The sequence below is a fragment of the Uloborus diversus genome, chromosome 1, assembly GCF_026930045.1.
Source record: "Uloborus diversus isolate 005 chromosome 1, Udiv.v.3.1, whole genome shotgun sequence".
In the NCBI taxonomy this organism is placed as follows: Eukaryota; Metazoa; Arthropoda; class Arachnida; order Araneae; family Uloboridae; genus Uloborus; species Uloborus diversus.
Window position 1 is genome coordinate 161,958,121 of NC_072731.1, and position 24,996 is coordinate 161,983,116.

General features: G+C 34.0%; 3 protein-coding genes across 3 annotated transcripts in view; all 3 read left to right on the top strand.

Moving 5' to 3' along the window:
• The first annotated feature begins 2,550 nt into the window (after nt 1-2,550).
• Nucleotides 2,551-3,426, top strand: LOC129216667 (uncharacterized). The gene has a single exon (XM_054850886.1). The coding sequence runs from the start codon at nt 2,551-2,553 to the stop codon at nt 3,424-3,426; it is 876 nt and encodes a 291-aa protein (XP_054706861.1).
• A 39-nt stretch (nt 3,427-3,465) lies between these two features.
• On the top strand, nt 3,466-9,872 carry LOC129216678 (tigger transposable element-derived protein 6-like). The gene is made up of 2 exons (XM_054850896.1): nt 3,466-3,573; nt 8,535-9,872. Exons 1-2 carry the CDS (start codon nt 3,466-3,468, stop codon nt 9,870-9,872), a joined length of 1,446 nt encoding a protein of 481 aa, XP_054706871.1.
• Nucleotides 9,873-16,031: 6,159 nt separating this feature from the next.
• The window catches only part of LOC129216687 (52 kDa repressor of the inhibitor of the protein kinase-like), a 42,593-nt gene continuing 33,628 nt past the window's right edge, over nt 16,032-24,996 (top strand). Inside the window, exons 1-2 of the mRNA XM_054850905.1 lie at nt 16,032-18,033; nt 18,148-18,737. Coding sequence (XP_054706880.1) covers nt 16,032-18,033; nt 18,148-18,737 — 2,592 coding nt within the window. The remainder of the gene's footprint in view (nt 18,034-18,147; nt 18,738-24,996) is intronic.

Consider the following 24,996-nt stretch of genomic DNA (forward strand, 5'->3'; position numbering starts at 1 on the left):
GGTCAGTGTTCTCCCCCCTTCCCCCATCAGTTCTCTAATTATCTGTAAATTTAAACCAGTGGTTCCCAATCTTTTGCACGTTGCGACCCTTTTTTGACCAAGTAAAGGACCTGTGATCCCGTAGCCTACATGTTAGTAAAGTATCGCTAGGTGTGGACCTAACCTGGCAACATTGTGAAAGCTACGTTAGATCAGATTACAAAACTGCTATGTTAGATTCGATTCACCCCTAACTATACTCTGGTAGGAATAATGTTTCGACCGAATAAGAAACGCTACACGACCCCATTTGGGGTCACGACCCTGGGAACCCACCCCTGCTTTAAAACAATTTTTTTATACTCATTCATGCTTTAAAGAAATGCAGGTATGTATAATTTTTCTCCTTAGAAAATTTTCAAAAGAAAAATTCAGTAAAATCCTGTTACAACGAATATCGGTATAAGGAAATACCCGTTTCAACCAAATAAGTTTTCAGTCACGATTTTGAAGTTCATTGTTACTGGATTTCACTGTATTATGAATTACATGATCAATGTGTACATACCTTGTAAAGAATTTTTTTCGAGTTTGGTTCGAGAAAATTATTTTTAAAAATGTTTGTTGAGCTGTGGAAAGCATTTTATGCGTTTACATTTGTAGTAACATAGTATAATATAGACAAAAATAGATTCCAAATATTTAGTAAGTATCTGGAATACGGTTTTGGAACCCCGGTTTTTTTTTTTTTTTTTTTTTAGAAATGGTCGCATTATTTCGAACAAAGTCTCAAAAAGAGTGCTGGAAATATTTTGCCAGATCTTTTATGGAGCAAAATGTCGAACAGTACCTACCACCTTTTTCAACGAAATTCATTTTTTTTTTCGAATTTTAAACAATCAAAGAGAATGGATTATTTCAAAAAAGCAAAAAGTACACGACCACAGACAGAGGCTTGAAAAATACTCGGAAAAAAATTTACATGAAAAACTTCAAAGGAATTTGTAAAACCTTCATCCAACTTTCCCCATAGGTTAACATTAGATCCGTACGCTTTCAGACTCTCAGTGAAAAAGCACCCTTAAATTTGCTTATAAAATAGCATTAATATACATATTTATCTTTCTTTGAATGCACCACCTCCATTGTTTATGCTTTCTTGATATAGTGAAAAGTAATGGGAGTAGTGCATCCCCAGAAATAGAAATCATTCATTAATGCTATATTACAAGCATACTTAAGATCATTTTAATCTTAATTATATCCGTGAATTAATTTGAGTAACACGGAAAGGTTCTTCACTGAAGGTCTGCGATGCAACTTTACGCAAAATGCGATACTTCCTTTTTTTAAAATTTACAACGTGAATCTTTTTTTTTTTTCGGATATAGGGTTTATAGGTGTTAGTCCTATACTCTGGTTTTATGCCAAAAAAAAAGGGGGGGAAATTGTAAAACAAACCCCTAGAAAAAAGGATGGGTTTTTGATGATTTTAAAAATATAATAAGTGGTAATACCCCCCATGAGTTAACCAATTTCCTCCATATGTTCTTGCGTACAAACTTAGCACCTCTCTAGCCCCTCAGAAAAGTATTAATGTATAATATAACGATCCCTTTCCCTCCAGATAAAAATACTGGCTATGAAACTGTCAAAAACTGAAAAAAATTTCGGGCGACATTTCCAAAAAAGCGGGACGTGTGAATGGAAGAAGGTGGTCATATTTGGATTCAGGAGGTCATTTAGCACAAGAATTCACAAGAATTATCTCCAGAAGCACTCTTTAAAAACTATATCCTTTCTAAACACAAATCAAATCGTGAAGATGTTTCCAAGCATGTGGATTCACTTTCAAAAGCACTCATTCATTCCTTCATTGAAAAATGCCTCCGGAAAAGAGGGGAGTAGTAAATGGAAACGGTCGTTTGCGCTAATGATTGTAAATCTTATACACCTCACCCGGTTTTTCCCCCCAAGGAAGGACGAACTGGTGGGAGGCGTGGCTTAGTAGAGAAATTGAGCTTTTTCGAAAATATTTCAGATGGTTGGAACTCCGATATTTTTTTAGAAATGGTCGCATCATTTCAAACTTAGTCTCAAAAGAGAGGTGGAAATATTTTGCGTGTTGGGGCGTTCTTAAAATTTCGATAGCACGATTTGCAGCTTTTTTACAGAGCGAAAGGTCCAACAGTACCTCGTTTTCGAAGAAATTCATTTTTTCTCGAATTTTAAAAAATCGAAGAATGGACGTATCAAAAAAATAAAAACTAAAATACACTGACATAGGCTTGAAAAATACTCAGAAAAAAATTGACCCGAAAACTTCAAAGGAATTTTGTAAAACAAGCTCCAACTTTCCCCGTAGGTTAACATTAGATCCGAATCTTTCAGACTCTCAGTGAAGAGCACCCTTAAGATCCAAGGCTCTTTTTCCACACCTGGGAGAAAAAGGCCCGCAAGAAAGGCAAAGCAACGCGAATGCAAAATTTCGACGACTTCGTCCTGTCTGCCATTCGAAGGAAAGTGCATTTGTTTTTTAAAAGAAATGAAATACTAACGGTGGCGAAAGTCATGAAGACTATTAACGAGGACGCTGACCTACCAAATTTGACAATCGCCACAACAAGAAGATTGATGCAAGATTTAGGGTTTGTGTACAAGAAGAGATCAAGGAATTCTATGCTGATAGAGAGGGAAGACATCCAAGTCTGGAGACGAAAATATTTGAGGCAAATTCGCCACTACCAAAATGAAGGAAGGACTGTGTACTATACAGATGAAACCTGGGTGAATTTTGGCCACACAAAGCAAACAGTGTGGCAGGACACTTTCATCAAGAGGCCGAAAGAAGCATTTATGTCTGGCCTCTCAACGGGATTAAAAGCTCCTACAGGAAAAGGATCCAGGTTAATAATTACTCATGCTGGAAGTGAGAAAGGCTTTGTGAAAGGAGCTGCTGATGTATTCAAGGCAAAAAAAAAGCAAAGGAGATTATCTAAAGAAATGAATGGAGATTACTATGAACAATGGTTTAAAAATAAATTGCTGCCAAACCTTGACCCCAACAGTATTATAGTTATCGACAATGCTTCATACCACAGTGTTTTTGTGGAAAACATTCCCAACACTTCCACCAAAAAAGATGACATTCGACGATGGCTGACAACAAAAAATATCGCTTGGAACTCGGATATGCTGAAAGCTGAACTTTTGAATCTTGTACAAAATGTCCGCAGCAAGTATGAGGAGTACCGGGTTGATAGGATAGCGGCTCTTCATGGTCATACTGTTTTGCGACTTCCCCCTTATCACTGTGAGCTGAATCCCATTGAAAACATATGGAGTGTTGTCAAAGGGAAGGTGGCAGCAGAAAACAGAACATTTAAAGAAAAAGAAGTGGAAGAGCTGACAAAAAAAGCTATTGATAATGTCTCAGATGAAACGTGAAAGAACTGCGTTGGCCACATTATTAAAGAAGAAGAACTAATGTGGGAACTTGATGGAATGTGCGATACTGCTGTTGATAACTTGATAATTCATTTTGATCCCGATTCAACCGACACTGCTTCTGAAGGAATGCTTAGTACAGAAGAAGTCATGTCATCCTAAAAATTAAGGCTTCTGTAATTGCGGGTGGTATTTTGTCGAGTTTTTTGTAAAAGGTCTAGAACAGCAAAAGATATTGGACAAAATGAAAATCCAGATCAATGTTAATGAGTAAAATTATGGCTATGATGCAATAGAACTATTACATAATTCAATTCAATTAAAACTTTATTGCAATATCAAATATTTTATAATGTTTCGTAAAATATTTTAAAATTGATCAACTAATAGAAATAAAACGATTGTATATGAATCATAATCTTTTACATTCCCAAAGGAAATGCAAATAACGCTTTGGTTGGACTATAACATTTTCTTTATCAACATCGACTAGTTAATTCATCCTATATGACTTTTGATTCTAGATTCAAAAAACTTCAGACATTTTTTCTTGTTTTAGTTGTTTATATGCATTATCGAAGATGAAATTACCATGTGACAGAGACTAATATTTTAAAATTTACAGCAAATACACATGTTTTATTAATTGTTATTTAATGTATTTTAATTTGATTTCAATTATCAATCTCCGAATAAACATCTCGTCGTAAAAAAAGCTCTATTTTCACTTCAAGTATTTCACACACAATTGTATGTAATGAGCAATTTAAGTGTGCTATTTTGTTTTATAAATTGTTCCTTAAATGAAAAGAATCAACATATTCATTTATAGAGATGCACCGAATATTCATGCTGCGTTTTTGGTGGATAAAACGTATATTGGGTTCTATCGAATACTTCAATATTCAGCAACTAATAGTAAACAAATTCAAATGTTTGATAATTAGAAATCAAACTTTTTTTGTCATATATTGAATGAAAGTTACAATATAGAATAATTCAAAATTAATTGAAACTGTTACTTAACAATTTTATCATATTATAATAATTTTAATGAGAGAAAGAAAAAAACTCTCTTGTTAAATTTAAATTGTGTTGCTTTTCAATGTTTTCTTAATTCTTAATCATTATTTATTATCATGTTATTAAAATTTAATAACCCTTTGCACTTATAGAGAAATTAAAAATATCTGGCAATGTTGGACTTTCTTAATTTTAATGATGATCATACAATTTATCAGTTACCAAAGAGAATAACATACCACAAAATCAGTTGAAAAAATTGTAATTTGTAATGATAATTTAAACAACTTTGGTTTCTATTTGTATGTAAGATAAATGCAAGATTCCTTATTTATGACATAACAGGTTGCCATGATTATGAGTTCTCAAATCATGTACAGTGTTTATATGAATCATTTTTGTTCTAAACTGTAAAGCAGCTAATTCAACAAAGCTGGGTTTTGTTCGGATTTATTTTAAACTTTATATACATAGATTAACAATTACACTTAATGTGGATAAATTTGCGATGTAAAATGGAAATGCGTTTACATCCCCCCCCCCCCCAAAAAAAAAAACATTGGCATAAAAATTGATATTTTGTCTGGGGCAGTTTTTTCCAGCGAGGAAACAACTGACATGAAAAATAACATATTATAATTAGGCAGGACATTAAAAAAAATTAAAAAATTTATTTGAATTTTGACATCTTTGAATTCAAATTATGTTTTTTCGCAATCACGAGTGTGTGTTTGTGTCTGTGTGCAGGCATGTGTGTGTGTGGAGGTATGTGTGTGTGTGAAGGTATGTGTGTGTGCTAGAACAAGAACTAGTATCACTTCATCCTCAGTAATAACTCCAAAATCATCTGCAACAAGTCAATAAAAAATCGACGCAATTTCTTTTAGTTCTTGCGAATTCAGCAGTATTTTTTTAATTTGTAACATCAACTTTCAACCGTAATTTATGGTTTTCTTTATGTAAGTTTCACAAAGACAAAATCACCAGTTTTAGTACTTCTGTAGCTGAACTATCAATTCATACTAGATCGTCCATAGTTGTTGTGTATTTCACTAATATAAATATTTCATCAGAGTTGCTATTGATTATAAATTCCTCACTATTAGAATTGGACCCACTTCCTATATAGTAAAAATGTACGGGGTAAGTGAAGCCCCTCTTCTCAAACACTTATTAACAATAAAAATTCTTGCTGCAATATGCATTTTAAGTTAAACTATACACAAAAGTTTAATTATTATAAAAAAATAATAAAAACTAACCTAGAAACACTTTTTTGAAAAATGTTGCTTAAACTCGCAAAAAAAAAAAAAAAAAAAAAAAAATCAGATTTTTTTTTTTGGACAAAATTCTATGACCTAGAAAAAAAATTCCGAGAAACCCAAAATATATGCAAGACCAATCACTGTAATGAAATATCATATGATCAGTGTAAAAAAGTATAAAAGCTATATCCATATTTCAGTTTTAAAGGGGTGACCCACTTTCCCCAAACAACCCCAAAAGTAATTTTTAAAAAAGTTTCTTGAATATTTTAATTGCATTGCATTGCTTGAATATTTATCATTTCAAGGGCATTTTAAAGGAATTTCGAGGTTATCAAAAACTTACCAGTGGAAATCATAAATATATTGTGTTTTTTTACTCATCCCCCTTCTGCTTTTCTTTGTTTCAAAGTCCTTTTTATATATCAATACAAAAAATACTTTCCTGCAGTTGAGGCTAACCTAACCTGGCAGTGTCTAATGCTGTGATTAGGATCTGCGTAGAATTTATATTGCTGCCAAGTTAGGTTTGCCCTAACTATAGTGATGTATTAATGAACAGTTATTAAGTCATAGAAACTTTGGTTGAATATATTGAATGATATTTTTACATTAGAACTGAATAAAAATAAAAATCAATAATTTTCGATTTTGAAGATTCCCCAGTAAATTTTTCTGGCTACGCTACTGACCCACGAGACCGAGTGGATGCCCCCCCCCCTCCTTGAAAAAAAAGAAAAGAAAAAGTAATCATTATTCATTCTCTGTAGTGTAACATACATGATCACATAATAAATTTACAGTAGTACCTCCTGTAAGGGACACCTCTATTTAAGGGACACTTTTGCTGGTCCCAGTCCCTTTGAATAGAGACTCCAATGTATTTACCTCTCATTAAGGGACACTCCATTTAAGGGACACTCAAAGAAACGAAAAAACAAAAATTAATGCATAAATGGATAAAAAATATTGAATTTTCTAGAATTCAAGTTCCACTTTTTCTGAACAAACTAACTGGGGAATAATGGTATAGGTTTCAAAACATAAACAAAGAAAAAGTACTATTATCACACTAAAATGTTAGCTGAAAACTACTCCCAAATGCTTTCCCCATTCATGTGGGTTCAGCACTGACAACTTGAGCACCGCCCTTGACATTTTCTATTCATAACAGGAAAGTGCATACTATTGCTCTAGAACAGCGGTTCCCAACTCATGGGCCGCGGCCCACAAGTGGGCCGCGAACAGCGTGTTACTGGGCCGTGGAGATCGGTCGAGAATCTGAACCAAGATAAAACTTGGGGTCTTAATTTCGGTTTTTCGCGAAAATTCACTTATTAGATATACTGTCACTCAAAAACTCTCCTTGGCTCATTGCCAATAAGGAACTCTTTTGGATTAAGATTTTTTATATTTCTTAGAAACTTTCCCAGATAATGGAAGATGAAATCTAATTAATCAGAAACTTCTTTAATGAAAATTGCCAAAGTAGTTAGTATTAGCTTCAAGCGTCAAGCTAAAAATGCTACTCCTTTGCTGAACTGGCATAACTAACTAGTGAATTGAGACAATTGAGAGGCTTTTTGATAACCTACCTATTTGAATGAGACTTTTTATTGCAGTTTAAAAAAACAAAAGTAATATAGAAATACATTGAATGTTGCAAATTATTTGAGATCAAAACTATCTAGTTTCAATCCAGATATAAACTCCCTTGCAGAGAAAAAATGCCAAGAATCCCATGGAGCTTTAACTTTGATGGCTTCTTTTTGAGTTTCCTTACAGCTGTGCCAGCAAAGTGAATGCAATAAAGTTATTTTCTTCATTAAAAATTACTTTGAAAATTGTTCTTGTACAGTATATTTATATCTGTGGTGCAATATATATAAATATACTGTACAAGAACAATTAATTACTGCACAAGAAAAGGGGAGTACCATCTCCAGAACTCTTGTTTTTACCGCACTTTCAATCCTAATCCGCTTAAGAACAGTTATGAATAGGTCCCCCCCCCCCCTCCAGAAAGTAAATTTTGGCTGTACAAGTAATGTGTAGTATTTAGTGGGCCTCAATCTTGTTTTCTACAAAACTGGTGGGCCGCACAATCAGAAAGGTTGGGAACCGCTGCTCTAGAAGGGGCAAGGGGTGAAATTATCTGCAAGGTGTTTCTTACAAAGTGTGGATCTGGATTACTTCTGGTTGATTTTGCTTTTGTTCTCACCCTCACTCATACTCATCTTTTAAATTCTTATCTCAAGTTTTGAGAATGCCTTTGAAAAAGCTCCACAGGTGTCTCAGAATGTACGCTGGTGTATTCAACTCTAAGCAGATTTCCCTAGCAAGTCAGGGGGGAGGGGTGTTGTTCAGAAGAGTTTGATAAGGTTTCTTATGAGAAGGAAAAGGCTGTATGCATAGAATGTTGCTTACTAACAATCAAGAATGGAGAAGGCAGGTATTATCTTGACTGATTGGCCCAGTCACTATTCTAAAAGGCTAAATTTAGTTTCGGTATGAAAAAGGAGATTTTTTGCTTTTAATGTCCTGTCACCAGTCAGGTAGGTCATATAGAGCTCTGTTGCTGAGAGGAATTTGTTTAGTTTTCAAGCTTTAATTCTAGCCATGGCTTCTAAAAGAAAAAGATTAACTTTGAAAGAAAAGATTGAAGTAATAAATGTGGCAGAAAATGAAAAACTAAGCTTAAGGGATTTAGGTGAGAAATTTAAAATAAGTAAAAACCAAGTAAGTAATGTGCTAAAGGAAAAAGAAGAAATAAAAAGATTGTGGATTACAAATTCAAATGAAAATTCTAAAACTGTTAAGTTTAGGAAAACTGAAGGAGAAGATATTGATCAAATAGTTTTTAAATGGTTTTCGGCTATTAGAGGAAAGAACATTCCAGTTAGTGGAGTACTGTTGCAAGAAAAGTCGAAAGAAGTTGCCGAAAGTTTAGGATTGCAGAACTTTAAGGCCTCTAATGGATGGCTGGAGAAGTTTAAACTACGTCATAATATTACTTTTAAAACTGTTTGTGGGGAAGAAAAATCTGTAGATTTGCAGTGTGTTACAGAATGGCTGGAAATATTGACAGAAATTTGTGAAGGTTATGAAGCTAAGGACATATACAATGCTGATGAAACTGGACTGTTTTTCAGAGTTTTGCCAAATAAAACCTTATGTTTTAAAGGAGAAAAGTGTTCTGGCGGAAAAAGTTCTAAGGAACGGTTAACTGTGTTACTCTGCTGTAACTCGGAAGGAGAATTTGAAGTACCACTTGTAATTGGTAAGGCAAAAAAACCTAGATGTTTCAAAAACATTAACCCAAAAACCTTATCAGTTCAGTGGTATTTCAACAGAAAGGCATGGATGACTCAAAATATAATGATAGAATGGCTAACTGCTCTTGATGACAAAATGTGCAAAACAAATAGGAAGATTTTGTTATTTCTTGACAATTGTAGAGCACATCCACAAAATTTAAAATTGAAGGCTGTGAAATTGGTATTTTTTCCACCAAATGCTACATCTGTGTTGCAGCCTTTAGACCAAGGCATTATTCAAAACTTTAAAGTTGGATATAGGAAATTGTTTTTAAGGCATGTTATTTCGCAAGCTTCCAGTGAAAACAGTGCTCAGCTCGCAAAGTCCGTGAATGTATTGAATGCAATCCAGTGGATCACTAAAGCGGTTTCCTCAATATCCAAAAGTTGCGTTCAGAACTGTTTTAAAAAATCAGGCTTTAAAATCCAAGGTGTAATAGTCAATGAAAGTAACAACGAAGAAAATGAACTCTCCGAACTTGCTCGAGTCACTGGCTGTGATATTCCGATTAACGATTATATAGCGATAGATGAAAATTTATGCACTGATGACACCAATGAGGATATCACTGCTTTCATCTCTGAGAAAATTGAAGATGCAGGAGGAAGTCTTCCAGAGGATCTTGAAAGTAGTGAGGAAGAAGAAGAGCCAGAAGAAGATTGCAAAATCAAAAATTATAGTGATGCTTTAAGACATATCACACAGTTGCAAAAGTTTATGTTGATAAATGGTGACAGTGAAGGACTCGGACTCATTAGCGACTTTAGTATACATGTACAGAAAAATGCGTCTAAATTACGTGCTGCAAAACAAACCCTTGTAACAGATTACTTGAAATAAATATCTGTAAGTACTTTTCATCACTAAATTTTTGCTAAAATTAATTTTTTCTAAATAAATAACTTAAAATTCAAAATATTTTCAAACTTTATTTAATACTAGCGTTACCCGGACGACTTAGCCTGTACTAGAAAATTAAAAGGGCATTTTAAAAATTATTATTGAATTCTTATTAATTATTATTGTATAACGTTAATGCTCTATTTAATGTTTGGAAATCTTGATTTTTGTACCTCCGAATAAGGGACACCTCTATTTAAGGGACAAAATTTCTGGTCCCCTTCGTGTCCCTTATTGGGAGGTTCTACTGTATGTAGAAAGTTTATGAAGTACATTTTGCAAGTTTTTCTCATAGCGTAAGAACATTAATCACATTGCTTACCTAGGTTTCTTTTTTTGAGTAAATTTTAATGCATTACGATTGTTTTTGAGAAAATTTGTCAGGCTTTTTTTTTGAAATAAAAAAAAAGTAATAATTTCTACTAGTAACGACTTTTATATTTCCGAGAAGAGGAAATAATTTTTAGAACAAAATACTTGAATTAAATACCGTTTTTTATAAAGTGGTGGGGGGGGGGGGGAGCATTTCTTATTCAATAAAATGAAAATCAATTGCGATTCTGTCATACCGCTCATTGGTTTCTCGACTGAAAGTAGATCCTGCTTAATAAGTCCCCCCCCCCCCTTCTTCTGCCGAGCGTACCAAACATTTTAATTTCTCATTTTTATCCCGTAAAACTGCGATTCCATGTACGGGCTCGACTCTAACATAAAAATCAGTTCCGTGTGAAGTATGCCAAAGCGGATTAATTCGCCAAGCAGGCAACTGCGAGTGCGGTGTCTTATCGGAGATCCTCCTTACAAACCTACAGGCGGTCTTTTCACTCAGTGTTTTTCCTCCGCGCGTAATGACGTCACTGTCAAGTTAACTTGCAAGCTAGTATAGGATTGGGAGCAATCTTAAAACCAAGACTTCTGGCGGGTGTTTCTGCCCCAAAACTTCAAGACTTCGTTGCGCCACTGACGTTTCGAAACGCTGGATTGGCCGTGCAGGTGATGTAATTTACCCTTTATGCATTGACAAGCCAGGTCCCCAAACCTAACCCTAACCCCATATGTTTTTTTATAGGGTTTCGTCAAAGACAGTGTTTATACACCACTATTGCTTACAACAATGAAAGAACTGAAAGATCGCATGTGTGTAGCATTACGAAAAATTGACTATAAAACATTCCAAAATGTGTGTTTGATGAGCGTCGCGTTACGAAAATCGCACACATCGAACATTTGTGAGTGAAAAAGAACTTTCAGAGTTTATCTTTTTTTTATGTATCATTTATAGTGGTAAGGGTAATAATTTATGAAATATCAATTCCTAAAACCGGGATATTCTTTTATGCTAATCCTGTATTTGCTGAATTAATAAGTTTTCATGGACGAATAAAATACTGTTCTTTCCTGTTTTCAGTGCTTTCTGGCTATATCTATCTAACTAGAAAATCAATTAAAACTTTTCAGCGGTAAAAGACATACCATCAACCTTAAGTATGCTAAAATTTAAAAAATACACCGGAAAAAAAAAGAAACAAATGCTATTAAAAAGAGAAAAGAAAAAACAAGCGAACTCCTCGTTGGAGAGAAAAGTCGAATAAGAAAAGATTTTTGCATCAGTCATATTTTAAAAGGAGTAATTTTCAACTATTTTGTAAAATTTCCAAAATTAAATCCCAAAAAACGTAATTTTAGACCTTCCTTTGCTCTGGTCAAGGGGTTATGACTCTTTCTGAATTCCCTCTAAACTCAGAGGATCTTGGTCCCCTTAGCCCCTTCTGTGGGTGAGCCACCGGTACTAAAATATTACAAGCTTTGATTAACAGTGAGATTTATCAATAAAAAATTTTTTAAAAAATGACAATCTTCAGGAAATAAAACAGCTTTTTCCATCATTTTCAAATTCAAAAATTGAGAATTCTTCTTTTATTCTCCCCGCAAGTTGCGGTTAAAATCAACCCAGAAACACATGCCTAGAAAAAAATAATCTTCTTCAAATTTATTCACTTTTTTAACTTATTCTAAATTCATTCATTTACAGTGAAACCCCGATTTTACGTTTCTCAAGAGACTGGGTTAAAGAAACGTAAAAAACGAGAAACACATAGCAGCAAAGTTGATGGTGGTACCGGATGAAAAAAAAATTAATTTGAATTCTGAAATTTTGAATTCAAATTATGTGTTTCGCAATCACGAATTGCGACGGCACCCTACTCATTGGTTACTTCCCCACTCGCTTGCTTTTAGAAACGGTTCCTGTCCCTCCTTTTGGGCGGTTACGTGTGCATAGTTGTGTATGTGTAGGCTTGTGTGTGTGCGTAGACCTGTGTGTACGCACGTTGGCGTGTGCGTATGTGTGTAAAGGCGCGTGTGTGGATGTGTGTGAGTGTGTATGAGCGTGCGTGTGAGTAGGACATAGACGCCGAGGAGCCGCGCCTGCAGAGGCCGGTGGGCGGTGGTGCTGGTGTCCCTGGTTCAAGCTGAAAAAGGAACCATAACATCAAGGACGGTGAAATGAAAGCAATAAGCAATAGTGATTGCTCCATAATGCGGGGAAAACGTATATTCGGGGGACGTAAAATCGGGGTTTACTGTATTTATTTATTTCTCATTCAGAACTAGAGTGAGATCTTTTCCAACAGTTTCTAATCAAAATGGACTAATAAATACTTTTAGAAAAACGCTTTCGTTCTTCGATTTCTTTTTCCTTTCTTGCAACTTGTAATAGAAAGTAACGTTTTTACAATAAACCTTTAGAAAGAGGAGGAAAATAACTTTTCGCTTTCTAAATTTTTACTACCCAAACAGCACAGAATTTTATTACTAGAGAAAAAAAAACTAGGAGAAAGAGGGAAAAAAATACAACACAGACGAAATTCAGAATTCTGCACAAAAAAAAAAATCATTTGCTTGTCAAATCATTCGACATTCCATACCCCATTAAATATGGTCTGCTTCCTTACCTGGGCGGCAACATGCATGACGTCACCGACAATAGACTCGGCATTGACAAGTGCTAACCTCCGGTTTAGACCTCCCCTTCCGCCTGTTTTGGGACTGGAAAAGGGTATTTGATGAACCCCATCGGAACTAAAGTATTTTCCGCCGTACCTGAATCCTCAAAAAACAAATTGCTTAGTTTAAAATGGCCGTTTAGAGTCGCGGCCTTTTCAGTCGCTCTCTGCTCTGGTCTGTTTCGTGTTCACGATGTTGTTCTCTCGTACTGTAGATTTTTGGTGTGGTTTGGGACTTTTAACCATTTTTGGAATTTCTCTTCAATTAGCATGTGTCAAATCATATCCTTTGGTGAGTAAGGAAGAATTTTTTTTAAATTGATTTATAAAATTTAGTTTTGATTTTTATTGCGTGATAAGTGTTGTATAAATTTTCATTTTTTAGAATTTATGTGAGGAATTTTTTCTAAAACTTTTCCCCTTTGAGTATCATTTTGGGACATACATGTTCCATAAGTTCAAGTTTGTTTTATAAATTGTTGAATTTAGATAATTTATAAATTGTATACTTTTCATGTTATTGAGAATCTTAATATCAGTGAAAAAAAAAAAGATATTGCTCAAATATATATATATATATATATATATATATATATATATATATATATATATATATATATATATATATATATATATATATATATATATATATATATATATATATATATATATACTGCATTTTTTTCCATTTTTTTCTTTTTTCGAAAACACTTTATACGCTAACTATAACATTCTGTTCAAGTCCTTGGTTCTCAAAGGGTTTAAAGCAAAAAAGCGAGAGAGAGAGAGAGGACTAAACCGAAAATTCATTTTCAAAAAAAACTGAGCTCTGAGTTTTTTTTTTTTTTTGTCTCATATATTTTGTAAACTCAATTAATTGAACTTCATGTTTATTAAGCATTGTCTCAATTGATCTCAAAGTTAGTGAGAGGATTATTCAAACGGAAGATTTGAGCAATCGAGACTGAGCAATGGGGGAATTGAACTTATTTGCAAGCTTCCATTAGCATGGAAGTAAATTGCGTATCATTTAGTAGACCATATATTTTTTTTTTTCTACGTAATTTTTTTTTTTATATATTTTAAACAATTAACTCAAAAATGAATAAACCTATTTCGCGTTATGTAAAGGGTGTGAAAAGCATTCTTTAAAACGCTTAGGTTTTATATTACCTTCATCAATTTGAAAGAGTTAATTAATTTGATTATTAATTAATTGAAAAGTTTTAAAAAGCACATTTTTTCAAAACGTAGAAACACAAAGTGTAGAATTGAATTAAAAAAAAATCTTCCCAGTATAAAATTTTAAATGGAAAGGGTAAAACAACTGGGAAAAATAAATGATAGTTAAGTTAAATAAGTGAATGAGTAACTTGATTGAGGGGTTGATTAAGATATCGAGGGGCCCGATGCGAAATGCTTTTTCGCGGCCCCTTATGGTCAAAACTTAAAATTTTAGCCCTTGTCCCCCAACTGTTTTACAATCTCGGGGCCCTAGGCCACGGCCTATTTGGCCTATTCAGTAATCAGACCCTGTAAGTAACGCAAAAAAACATTTTTAGAATTTTTTATAAAGTTTTCTTATTTTAATCCTATTTTGATGAAATAGGAATAAAACATAATTTATAAAACTAGTTTAAGTGATCGAAGACAATATTTATTAAGCCATTACTTGGAGCAATACCTGGTTCATTGCGGTTTAAATCAGGGTCTGATTACTGAATAGGCCGACTAGGCCGTGGTCTAAGGCCCCACTATTTAGGGACCTCCAAATGGCAAAAATTGTTTTAATCAATAGCGAAAATTGTTTCACATTCAATGGTTAAAACTAAAAAGTTTCTATACGGGGGGAGGGGGCGGGCGCCAAAAAATTATTTGGCCTTGTGCTCCCTTGATCGGGCCCTGTTTGCAAGAGAAACAATATCTTGAGTAATTGTTAATTTTGTTTCATAATCCTCGATACGACTGTTAAATCCCCCTTTTTTTTTGATAATTTATGGAATTGCCGGAAGCATATGTAGCCAGATAATAACATCTTCTGATAAATGATACTGTGAAATTTTATGATATACAGCAAGTTTGCATGACTAAAGTACAACTGCTATAATAAGATAAATAAATACCTTTGTGCTGAATAGTAAAGTCAGAACAAACAACGTAAGTAGAAGCACAAATTTGTAAATTACAGCAGACACGTGTTTCGGCGTTACAGGGAACGCCTTTTTCAATGCAAAAAATAATGAGCTTATGGATGAAACTATGTACTGCATTTTAACAAGTAATTATTGTAAATGTTTTGCTGATTGTAAAAATGGCATAAGTTTTTAGTGCTAAGGTAAAAGAGCTATAGAATCCTAGGGATTGCGGTGCATTTCACCTTACAATTATCGTATATTTGAGGGTAGAAGACATTACATAGAAATTACTGTTCAAAATATTTACCGTGCAAGAGCGATAAATACTACTATAATTCAGTAAATGTTATTATAAAATCTTCAATAATAAGAACCAGGGCCGCCGTTTGGGGGGGGGGACACCGGACCTATAGTACCGGGGCCCGGAGCTCTGGGGGGGCCCGTAAAGTAATGAAACAGTTTTTCCAATAATAATGTTAATAATTTCTCGAAAAAAATTAAGCTTTTGTTCATGAAGCGCTAAGCTGAAATCAACCTGACCACTGGAATTTTGCAACGCAAACTTTTCTTCTCCCGCTACAAAAACTCGTTAAGTCAATTTTTCCGCGCGATCAGCGTTGCCTAGGAATCTACCTTGGCTAGTTGCACGCTGTTTGTCCACTCGGCACATGTTGATGCGACCAATGGTCGCGACATCGCGACGGGTAGGCGGATAGCGGCCTGGGAAACCACTGCTTCCAAGAACCACAAGACAATGCAAGCCAGCGTTTAGCAATGCGCTGTCGGTTACAATGCAATCCGCAAGGAGAGTCGGTTCGAAATCTCATTTTCTTGCGATTCGTGAAAGACGTAGTATTTCGAATGTGCTTTGATTTTGTTTTCACGGTAATCTACGATCTCGCTTGACGCGTGTTTTAATTTACGTGTTAGAGAAAGTTTTACTGCAGGTCTTGGTCAAAATGTCCTACAAACACAAATCAGGGGCTGAAAAGAAAAGGCTCCGAGCTGAAAAAGAAAAAAAAAGTGCTATTGGCAGGCAAGAGATTACTAATTTTTTTCAATCCTCTGCTTGTTTTTCTGTTCAACCGTTATTTTCTGGAACAACTGAACTGGAATCAAATAAACCAACTACTTCAGCGTTTGAAATAACTGAAGAAAATTCTCTGGGCTCCGAAATTAATGAAAGTAGAGGAGAAAATGTAAATCAGCTGGATTTAACTAATAATGCAAATCTGAACGATCCTGAAGTGCAACCAGTATTTTCTGAAACAACTGAACTGGAATCAAATGAACCAATTACATCAGCAATTGAAATAACTCAAGAAGATTCTCTAGGCTCCAAATTTGATGAAAATAGAAGTGAAAATATAAGTCAACTGGATTCAACTAGCAATGCAAATCTGAGTGATCCTGCAGAATGGCCGGACTTTATAAATGATACTCTTCGCTCAGAAATAATAAAAATTGGAGCTCCAAATTTTAATAAACTGTCTGCAGTTAAGTTTCCACGAGACCTAAACAAGCAACAGTTTCAAAAGAAGCTTCTATACAGCAAAAGCTCAAACCAAAGAGAAGAATTGCAGCGAGACTGGCTTGTATGGAGTTCTATGAATCAAGCACTTTACTGTTTCCCCTGCTTTTTATTTAAAAACTCCATTTCTAGTAAAGGCAATAGCAGTCTTGCGAAGAAAAGTGGTTTTTCACCAGCTCAAGTGCCTTGGAAAAAATGTTATTCTCGATTTCCCTCACATGAAGAAAGTGCAGGACATAAGAATTGCTATGTTTCGTGGAAATCTTTGGAGCAGTCTCTGGCTGGGAAGGGTATTGACAGCAACATCCAAACTCTGATAATGTGCGAGACAGAAAGATGGAAAGCAATTCTTAAAAGAATAATTGATGTTACACTTCATCTCGCTTCTCGAGGTCTCCCCTTCAGAGGAGATAATTCCCACATAGGGCATGTGAGCAACAGAAACTTTTTAGGATGTTTAGAATTGATAAGCCATTATGATGAAATAACTAGAGATCATCTGAACAAAATTAAACTTGAACAGGAACGTGGGGAAAGCAAAAAACATACGCATTATCTGTCATGGCAGAGCCAAAATGAATTTATTTCCTTATGTGGTGATCAGGTTTCGAAATTAATTCTTGCAGAACGTGAAAAGGCAATTTATTATGCTATCATAGCTGATGCAACACCAGATGTAAGTCATCAAGAACAGAATGTATTGATATTAAGGTATCTTTCTTTCTCATCAGATAAGAATTTGTTTGAAATTCAGGAGAGATTTATTGAATTTCTGAATTTCTCAAAAAAAACGGGATTTGATATTGCTCAGGATTTGTTGAATTGCCTTAAAAAGCATGCGATTCCATTAGAGGATTTCAGGGGACAAGTATTCGACAATGGGTCGAATATGAAGGGCGCTGTGAAAGGAGTCAAGAGCCGAATTCTAAACGAAAACCCACTTGCTCTATTTTCACCTTGTGGGGCCCACTCGTTAAATTTAACTGGAGTAAATGCTGCAAAGATGTGTCCTCAAATAATGACATTCTTTGGTTCTGTGCAAGCATTATTTGTACTCTTTGCAGCCAGTCCTTCCAGATGGTCCATTCTTTTAGAAGAGATACCAATTTCTCTCATGGCATTATCAGAAACGCGCTGGAGTTCTCGCATTGACGCTGTTCGACCCATCTCCTTGCACCGTCCAGGATTATTGAAAGCTCTCGATCGTTTGTGTGATGAACTACAATTAACCGAGAAGGCCTTCAGTGAAGCTCGAGCATTAAGAAAATACTTTAGCTCTTTTGAGAGCATGCTTATGTCAGCTTTCTGGTTAAAAGTGCTGTCATGTATTGACGAACAAAACGTGATTATCCAAACACGTGGAATTTCCCTGGATGTGGAACTGAACCTTCTAAATGATATCCATAAAGATCTCCAAAAGTTAAGGGATGGTTGGCCTGCAATTTTTCAAGAAACAAAATTGGTTTCTGAAGCCATGGACTTGGAGATCGAATTTTCAAATTCAAAAAAACGAACAAAAAAGAGAAAAGTATTTTTTGACGAAGGAGCAGAAGTTGAAGAAGAAGCAATGCATCAAAGTACTGAACTCTTACCCGGTGAATATAAATTTCGAACAGAAGTAATTTTTACAGTTTTGGACTTTATTATAATTGATATAAATACTCGTTTTGAAGAAATGAAAGAAATTTGTTCTCTATTTAAACCAATACTGAAATATATGTCCTTAGATGATGAAGAAGTGCAAAAGCTGTCTGCATGCTTGTCATCAAAGTATGCAATCGACTTAAATAGTCAACTTGGAAATGAGATTATTCACATTAGAAACATTCATTCGTCAGTGTTTAATGAAGTAACTGAACTTTCTCCCCTAGTGCTTTTGAATGAGATTTACAACAGAAAGCTTCAAACAATATTTCCTAACATATGTATTGCCCTTCGCATATTCTGCACTCTCCCCTTGACTGTCGCCCAAGCTGAAAGGGCATTTAGTAAATTAGGAAATCGAATTAAAACATGGACTAGATCAGCAATTGGACAAGACAGACTAAATTCGCTAGCTATTCTTGGCATTGAGCACCAGTTGGCAGCACAAGTGGATTTTAATTCAGTCATACACGAGTTTGCGACAAAAAAAGTACGTAGGGTGAGAATATGTTAGTGAATGTTACTGACAAAAAAAAAAAAAAACCACTAAATGTCCATTCTGTAATCCAGACAGGTATATCTATATTCGTTAGAAGTTAAAGTTATGGAAACGTATGTAAGTTAATTTAAATATAAATTTAAAATCTCATGTTCGGAGAGATTATATGTATATGTTATTTTCGATTATTAATTTATATTTACTCTAGAAACTCAATACTTTCTCCTGACTGTGGATTATCTAAGTCAAATGTAATATGTATGTGTGGTAATAAATTCAGCATTTATTTCAATGATATTTCGACTTATAATATCATTACGGTACCATTGTTCGGCTTTAATTTTTACGTCTAGAGCTTTTTATTTCGTAATTCGGATGTTTTTTTTTCCCTTCGTTCATCCGGCTTCGCCTTACTGAACATTCATAATTCACAATCATGTAACTTCACTTATCTCAAACATGACAAATTATCCAATTTTTACCGCATGAAGTTACTGTATTTGAAAACATATTTTATAAAAGATGATTAAATTTTAAATTAACATTAAAATTAAAAAAAAAAAAACTATCGGCAACTAAACAATTGAACATCACATATGAATGCAATTTTAAACTACTCATTTTGAAGTTAATAAGTGTGTGAGTGAAAGGAAATGAAGCGCGACAGTTAAAAAAAGGAATGGGGGTGCGGGGGTCATGGGGGGGGGGGCCGGAATGAAAATTGGTACCGGGCCCCATTGCTGGTAGCGGCGGCCCTGATAAGAACCCCATATTTTGCAGTAGATGCCTATAAATAAAAGTGAAAATACTGTAAAAGCTACTTTTTACCATTGAATTTGAGAAAATGGACTAATTTAGACAATGTTGCTGCAAAATCTTTAATAAGTACAACGTATTTTCTAGTAGAAACCTATAAGTTAGAGATAATACTGCAAAATTCCTGAACAATGTAATGTAGAATTTGCAGCAAAATCTACCGTAGTTCAGTCAATGTTACGATAAAATCTTCAGTAATAAGTACCATATTTTTTACAGTAGAAACACGCATACGTGGAAAGGTTACCGCAACAAATACTGAAAATTTTACCATAGAATTTATAGTAGAATATTCTTTAAATCATTAATGTTACTGTAAAATTTACGGTAAATTTTAGCAAAATTTATAGTAAAATATTACAGGCTTTTACGGTAAAAAGTACTTTAAAATTTCCAGTACATTTTTTTGTTTTTTGTTACCGTAAAATTTTACAGTAACATTTGATTTTACGGTAACAGTTACTGGCAGCATGGATGCCAATAACTGTTACCATAATTTTTTCTGGAAAATGTTAAAGTGATAACTTACTTTTTTTCATTATTTAATGTTGCACATTTTGACAATTTTCAGGCAGATTTTAAGCATCTTTCATGCATATTTCAAGCTTTTTATGTTACATATAATCTGCTTTCTACATATAGCATATTATTCGTCCCAATGTTAAACTGGCGAGAGTTTTTTTTTTTTTTTTGATAATTTTACTTAATATGTTTCAAAATTTCATTACATGCATCAGTGAAAGGTCATATACACCGTTCTTCTAATTATGTATAAAACATGCACTTAACATCACATAAACAAGCTCTGGACTCTTGAACAACATATTATTCTATGATAAATAAAGACGTACATAGACGAAATGACCACAGCAATAGTTTTTCAAAACTGTTTCTGTATTTGAACAAGGAGGATATGTTGAAGTTAGTGAAACAAAAATGCTGGATATTCGATGAAAATGACGAAAAATCTGCAACTTTAATTTTTATTTACTTATTTTTTCATTCTCAAGATAGATGATTCAGTTATAGTCAATTTCGCTGCAACTTTGATCCACGATTTCTCTATTTCTAACTGCCCTACTCAGATTTAAATAGTGTTATTAGGTCTATTGCCACAAAACCCAAGAAAATGCCTGAAGTGTTGTATAGTTATTTGAAATTAAAAAATAACACTGTGGAAAATGGTTTGCTTAAAAATTAAACCGAGTACCTGCTTATTTCTTCCAAGTAAATTTGACTAGACTTAAAAATGAGTAAGAGATCTGCTCAGTTCTGAGTATCGGCTCTAACTCAAATATCACAAAGACACAGAAAAGACAAATATTAGTTTATTTTACAGCGATAAATTATAAACTTTTTGAAAAAGAAAAAAGTTTATAATGGGGTTGTTTCCATCAGTCAAAAGTACTATTTTTAATCACTGAAGTTGATAGAATGAGCAAAAAGAAAAACATGGAGCGAGGAAAATCTTTTATTCTCAAAACGTTTAATTTTTAATTATTTTTTTAAAAGATCCGATTTTTCAAATAAGGCATGGTCTTTATGACGTCACAAGCAGGGTTGGCTTTTTGCCGGCAGAAACTGGTTTTTGCCCTGCCAGTGGCAGAAACTGGTTATAACCGGTAAAAACCGGCAGAAACTGGTAGAAACTGGCAAAAACTAGAAAACGTTTTTAATAGCTCTAGTAATTACTTAATGACAGGCAATTAAGTAAAATAAAAAACATAACTCCATTTCGTCATTGCAAAAACTTAATATAATAGTTATTTAATAATTAGTGTAAAAATATGTTAAATGACAAAACTGACATTTCCAAAGCAAAGTAAAATTTATCATAGTTAAAATTGCTATGCGTTAGAAATTTTAGCCTTGTAATGTTGTAAGTAACAAATTTTTCAGTTTGTTGTTTATAATTATTTTGTTTGCATTTAATTTAAAGTGTAATATGTATATATATATATCAAATATTTAAATAAATACAGATTTTTATTTCATTAAACTCTAAAATTCAAGAACTTCTCATTTTACACTTAATATAACTGAACAAAGCTATTCTAAAAGAGCTTAATCAAGCAGTTACTGATAATCATTTATTCGCCTATATGCTCCATCCAAAGTATTTGGGAGTAAATTTATCATGTAATCAAGAAGAAAGTGCCCGCACTTTACTCACATATTAACCCTGATTATGTACCTTAAACCATTGCTTTACAAAACAAATCGGCCCCTTTTCCCAAAACCTGTTTTTCCAATCACGTGGTAACAACTACTCCAAATACCGCATGGTGGTGCAGTTTGAAAAAATGTGCTATAGATGAAAGTTATGTGAATCTTGCTTGTTCTTTGAGGATAATGCCAGCTAGTTCTGCTGGGATTGAAAGAATCTTCTCAAATTTCTCCTTTGTGCACAACAAATTGGGAAATTGGTTAGGTTTAGAAACAGCGTCAAAACTTTTATTTTGTTAGAGGCTGTTGCAGTGGGGAAACAATGTAAAATTTGATTTTGAATGGTGGTAGTGTTGTAAATAAATTGTAATTGGGTTAATATTTAATTATTTTTCTTATACATTTTCTATTGTATGTCAGGAGTTGGTTGCATTTATGTCATTTTTTGAGTTTCTGCCAGTTTCTGCCAGAAATGTGGCAGAAAGGGGTTTTTGCCATGCCGGTTTTAACCGGTTTCTACCAGTGGTTTTTACAGTCTCGGCAGAAACCTGCCAACCCTGGTCACAAGTGATAAACTTCGGCACGCACTCCACTGGCGCGCTGAATGTTGACGTTTGCTGTCTACCGCGTTTCCTGTTACGATAATTAAGAAGCTAATTAAATATTGCGCTCTGCGCCAATGGCATCAGTGAATGTTATTTCATCACTTGAGACATCATGTGCAGAAGCGTAAAAAAATGAAATTGAATCAGCGCACCGACTAAAATAATTTTTAAAGAATAAACTTTGTCAAGTTGTTTTAACAAGAAGTTCCGTCTAGAATTATACGAGCCTACTTTCCCGTACACCCATACTACTTTCTAGTACCTGATCAATATTCTCAAAAATAGCTAAAATCGCAAATTGTTTCAAACATATTTTTGCTAATTTCTAGGAATAAAGTATTCCTCACACATCTAAACACCTCACACATGCGTAAACAAAAAAGCAGCACCTTTTAAACAAAGCAGCTAATACACTTTTTTCCCTTTAAAAAAAATTCTTTAACAGCTTTCAAAACGAAAAAAATAATAATTAAAATTAATAAGCTTATTAAAATAAATACATCATATCAAAAAAAAAATTGTTTGTTTTTCCCCTGTTGCCAAAAATAATTTTTTAAATGAATTAATGCACTTACCAAAATAAATAAAAACAATAAAATTTCAACTTAAAGAAATACTTTTCATTGTCAAAAAAAAAAAAAAAAAAAAAAAATCGTCTGCGCATATCGTTATGTAGAAACATAAATGACTTCGAGTCTCGTCGAAAACTGAATACCTAAATTAAAACTTTAGCTTGAAAATAAAAACAAATCATGTCAACAATAATTATTTCACAATGAAAACCATAGCTGCGGAGTCGGAATCGGAGTCAATCTCATTTTGGGATAAAGGAGTCGGAGACGAATATCCAAGAATCGGAGTCAGTCATTTGTCCTCCGTGTATAAATTTTCGCCAAAGCTACGAAGTCAGAGTCGAAGTCGGAGAGTCGGAGTCCGATTAACTGTCGGGCACAGGAGTCGGAGTCAGGTGCTTCTAAATTCTCAGAGTCGGAGTCCGGAGTTTGGCGTCAATAGTTATTTCCAACAAAATTTGTTTGAAATAAATCCGCCTTCAAGTACGAAATCTACATTGACTTTCAGTTTCCCCGTAGGCGATAATGTTAAGTTTTTTTGAACTGTTCAAAATTGAACAAAAAATAGTTCAAATCAAAAAGTGAAATATGGGAATGAGGTGTCCTCGCCGAGATCTTTCGAACAAAAAAAAGTTTGTTCGAATCGGACTATTCATTGAAAAGTTATTAGGGGGGGGGGGGACAGACAGACAGACCGACAGACCGACGGACCGACAGACAGACCGACGGACCGACAGACAGACATTTTTCCCCATCTCAATACCCTACTTTCCAATTTTTAATTTTTCGATATTTATTTAATTATTTTATTTATTTTTGAATTTTTTTTGTTTTTCTTGACATTTTTAAGATGCATTAAGCCTTCTTTCATGCTTTTTTCTTCTTTTTCTGACTTTTACTGGGAAAGTAGGCTAAAAATGGTTAAATCCTATGTTTTTATAAGCATGCTCTTTCAGAAAAAACTACTTTTAAAATTTCGGAAACGACCCCATTATTGAGGGTTAATTTTTATGATTTGTTCTCTAGGCTATCGTTACTTCCCTCAAACTAAAAGAACAATTTATTTATTGCGCATGACGTCAGAATAGTTCTAGGTTCATGGATTTGGCTTCTTCATTCAGCGTACGAATACAACTTCAGATCCGTAAGTAAGTCGTTCGTAATTTCGAAGACAGTAATAAACATCTGTTACATAAAATGAGGCATAGAAGTTACTACGCCGAATCTCAAGAATCGGAATGGAGCCGTTTCCGAAATTTTAAAAGTTTTTTTCCCCCCTGATTGAGCATGCTGAAAAACAAAGATTTAACCATTTTTAAAGTAGTTTGACAAAGTTTATTATTTCTAAAAAAATATTTTAATCGCTGCGCAGATTCAATTTCCTTTTTCACGCTTCTGTATATGACATCACAAGTGATGAAACGCCATTCAGTGATGCCATTAGCGCAGAGCGCAATATTTAATTCGCTTCTTAACTATCATAATCTGGAAACGCAGTAGACAGTAAGCATCAGCATTCAGCGCGCCAGTGGAGTACGTGCCAAAGTTCATCAATTGTGACGTCATAAAAACCACACCTTATTTAAAAAATCGGACATTTAAAAAAAAAAAAATTAAACGTTTTGAAAATAAAAGAGTTTCCTCGCTCCATGTTATTATTATTATTACTTTTTTTAATTCTTATTTAAATTTATTTATTTTTTATTTTTTTTAATTTTTTTAAAAATTTTTGCCCATTTCTATCAACTTCAGTGACTAAAAGTAGCACTTTTAACTGATGGAAACAACCCTATTCTATACGCTGTGAAATTTTCAGAGAGCACAAAGCTTAAAAAACATTACGCGGATAAAAAAAATAGTGACAGTCCTGTGTCATGGATTACTTTAAGTAAGGTAAGTAATACTGTATCATTAATTAATTAAAGTAAATTAAGTTGTGCATCAGTAATTTTCTTGAGCATGTTTGTTTGCAACGTTATTCAGAATTTAAATTAAACAAAAACATATCATAATTTTTTTTATTGATTTAGCTGTTCCCAACCTTTTTCCCCTTGCGAACCCCTTCCAAACTCCGAAAGAAGTTGGCGCACT

Coding starts and splice junctions, on each gene's coding strand:
- LOC129216667 (XM_054850886.1), top strand. CDS start 2,551: ATGAAGACTATTAACGAGGACGCTGACCTACCAAATTTGACAATCGCC.
- LOC129216678 (XM_054850896.1), top strand. CDS start 3,466: ATGTGGGAACTTGATGGAATGTGCGATACTGCTGTTGATAACTTGATA. Junction 3,574..8,534: donor GAATGCTTAGTACAGAAGAA/GTCATGTCATCC, acceptor AAAACTGTTAAG/TTTAGGAAAACTGAAGGAGA.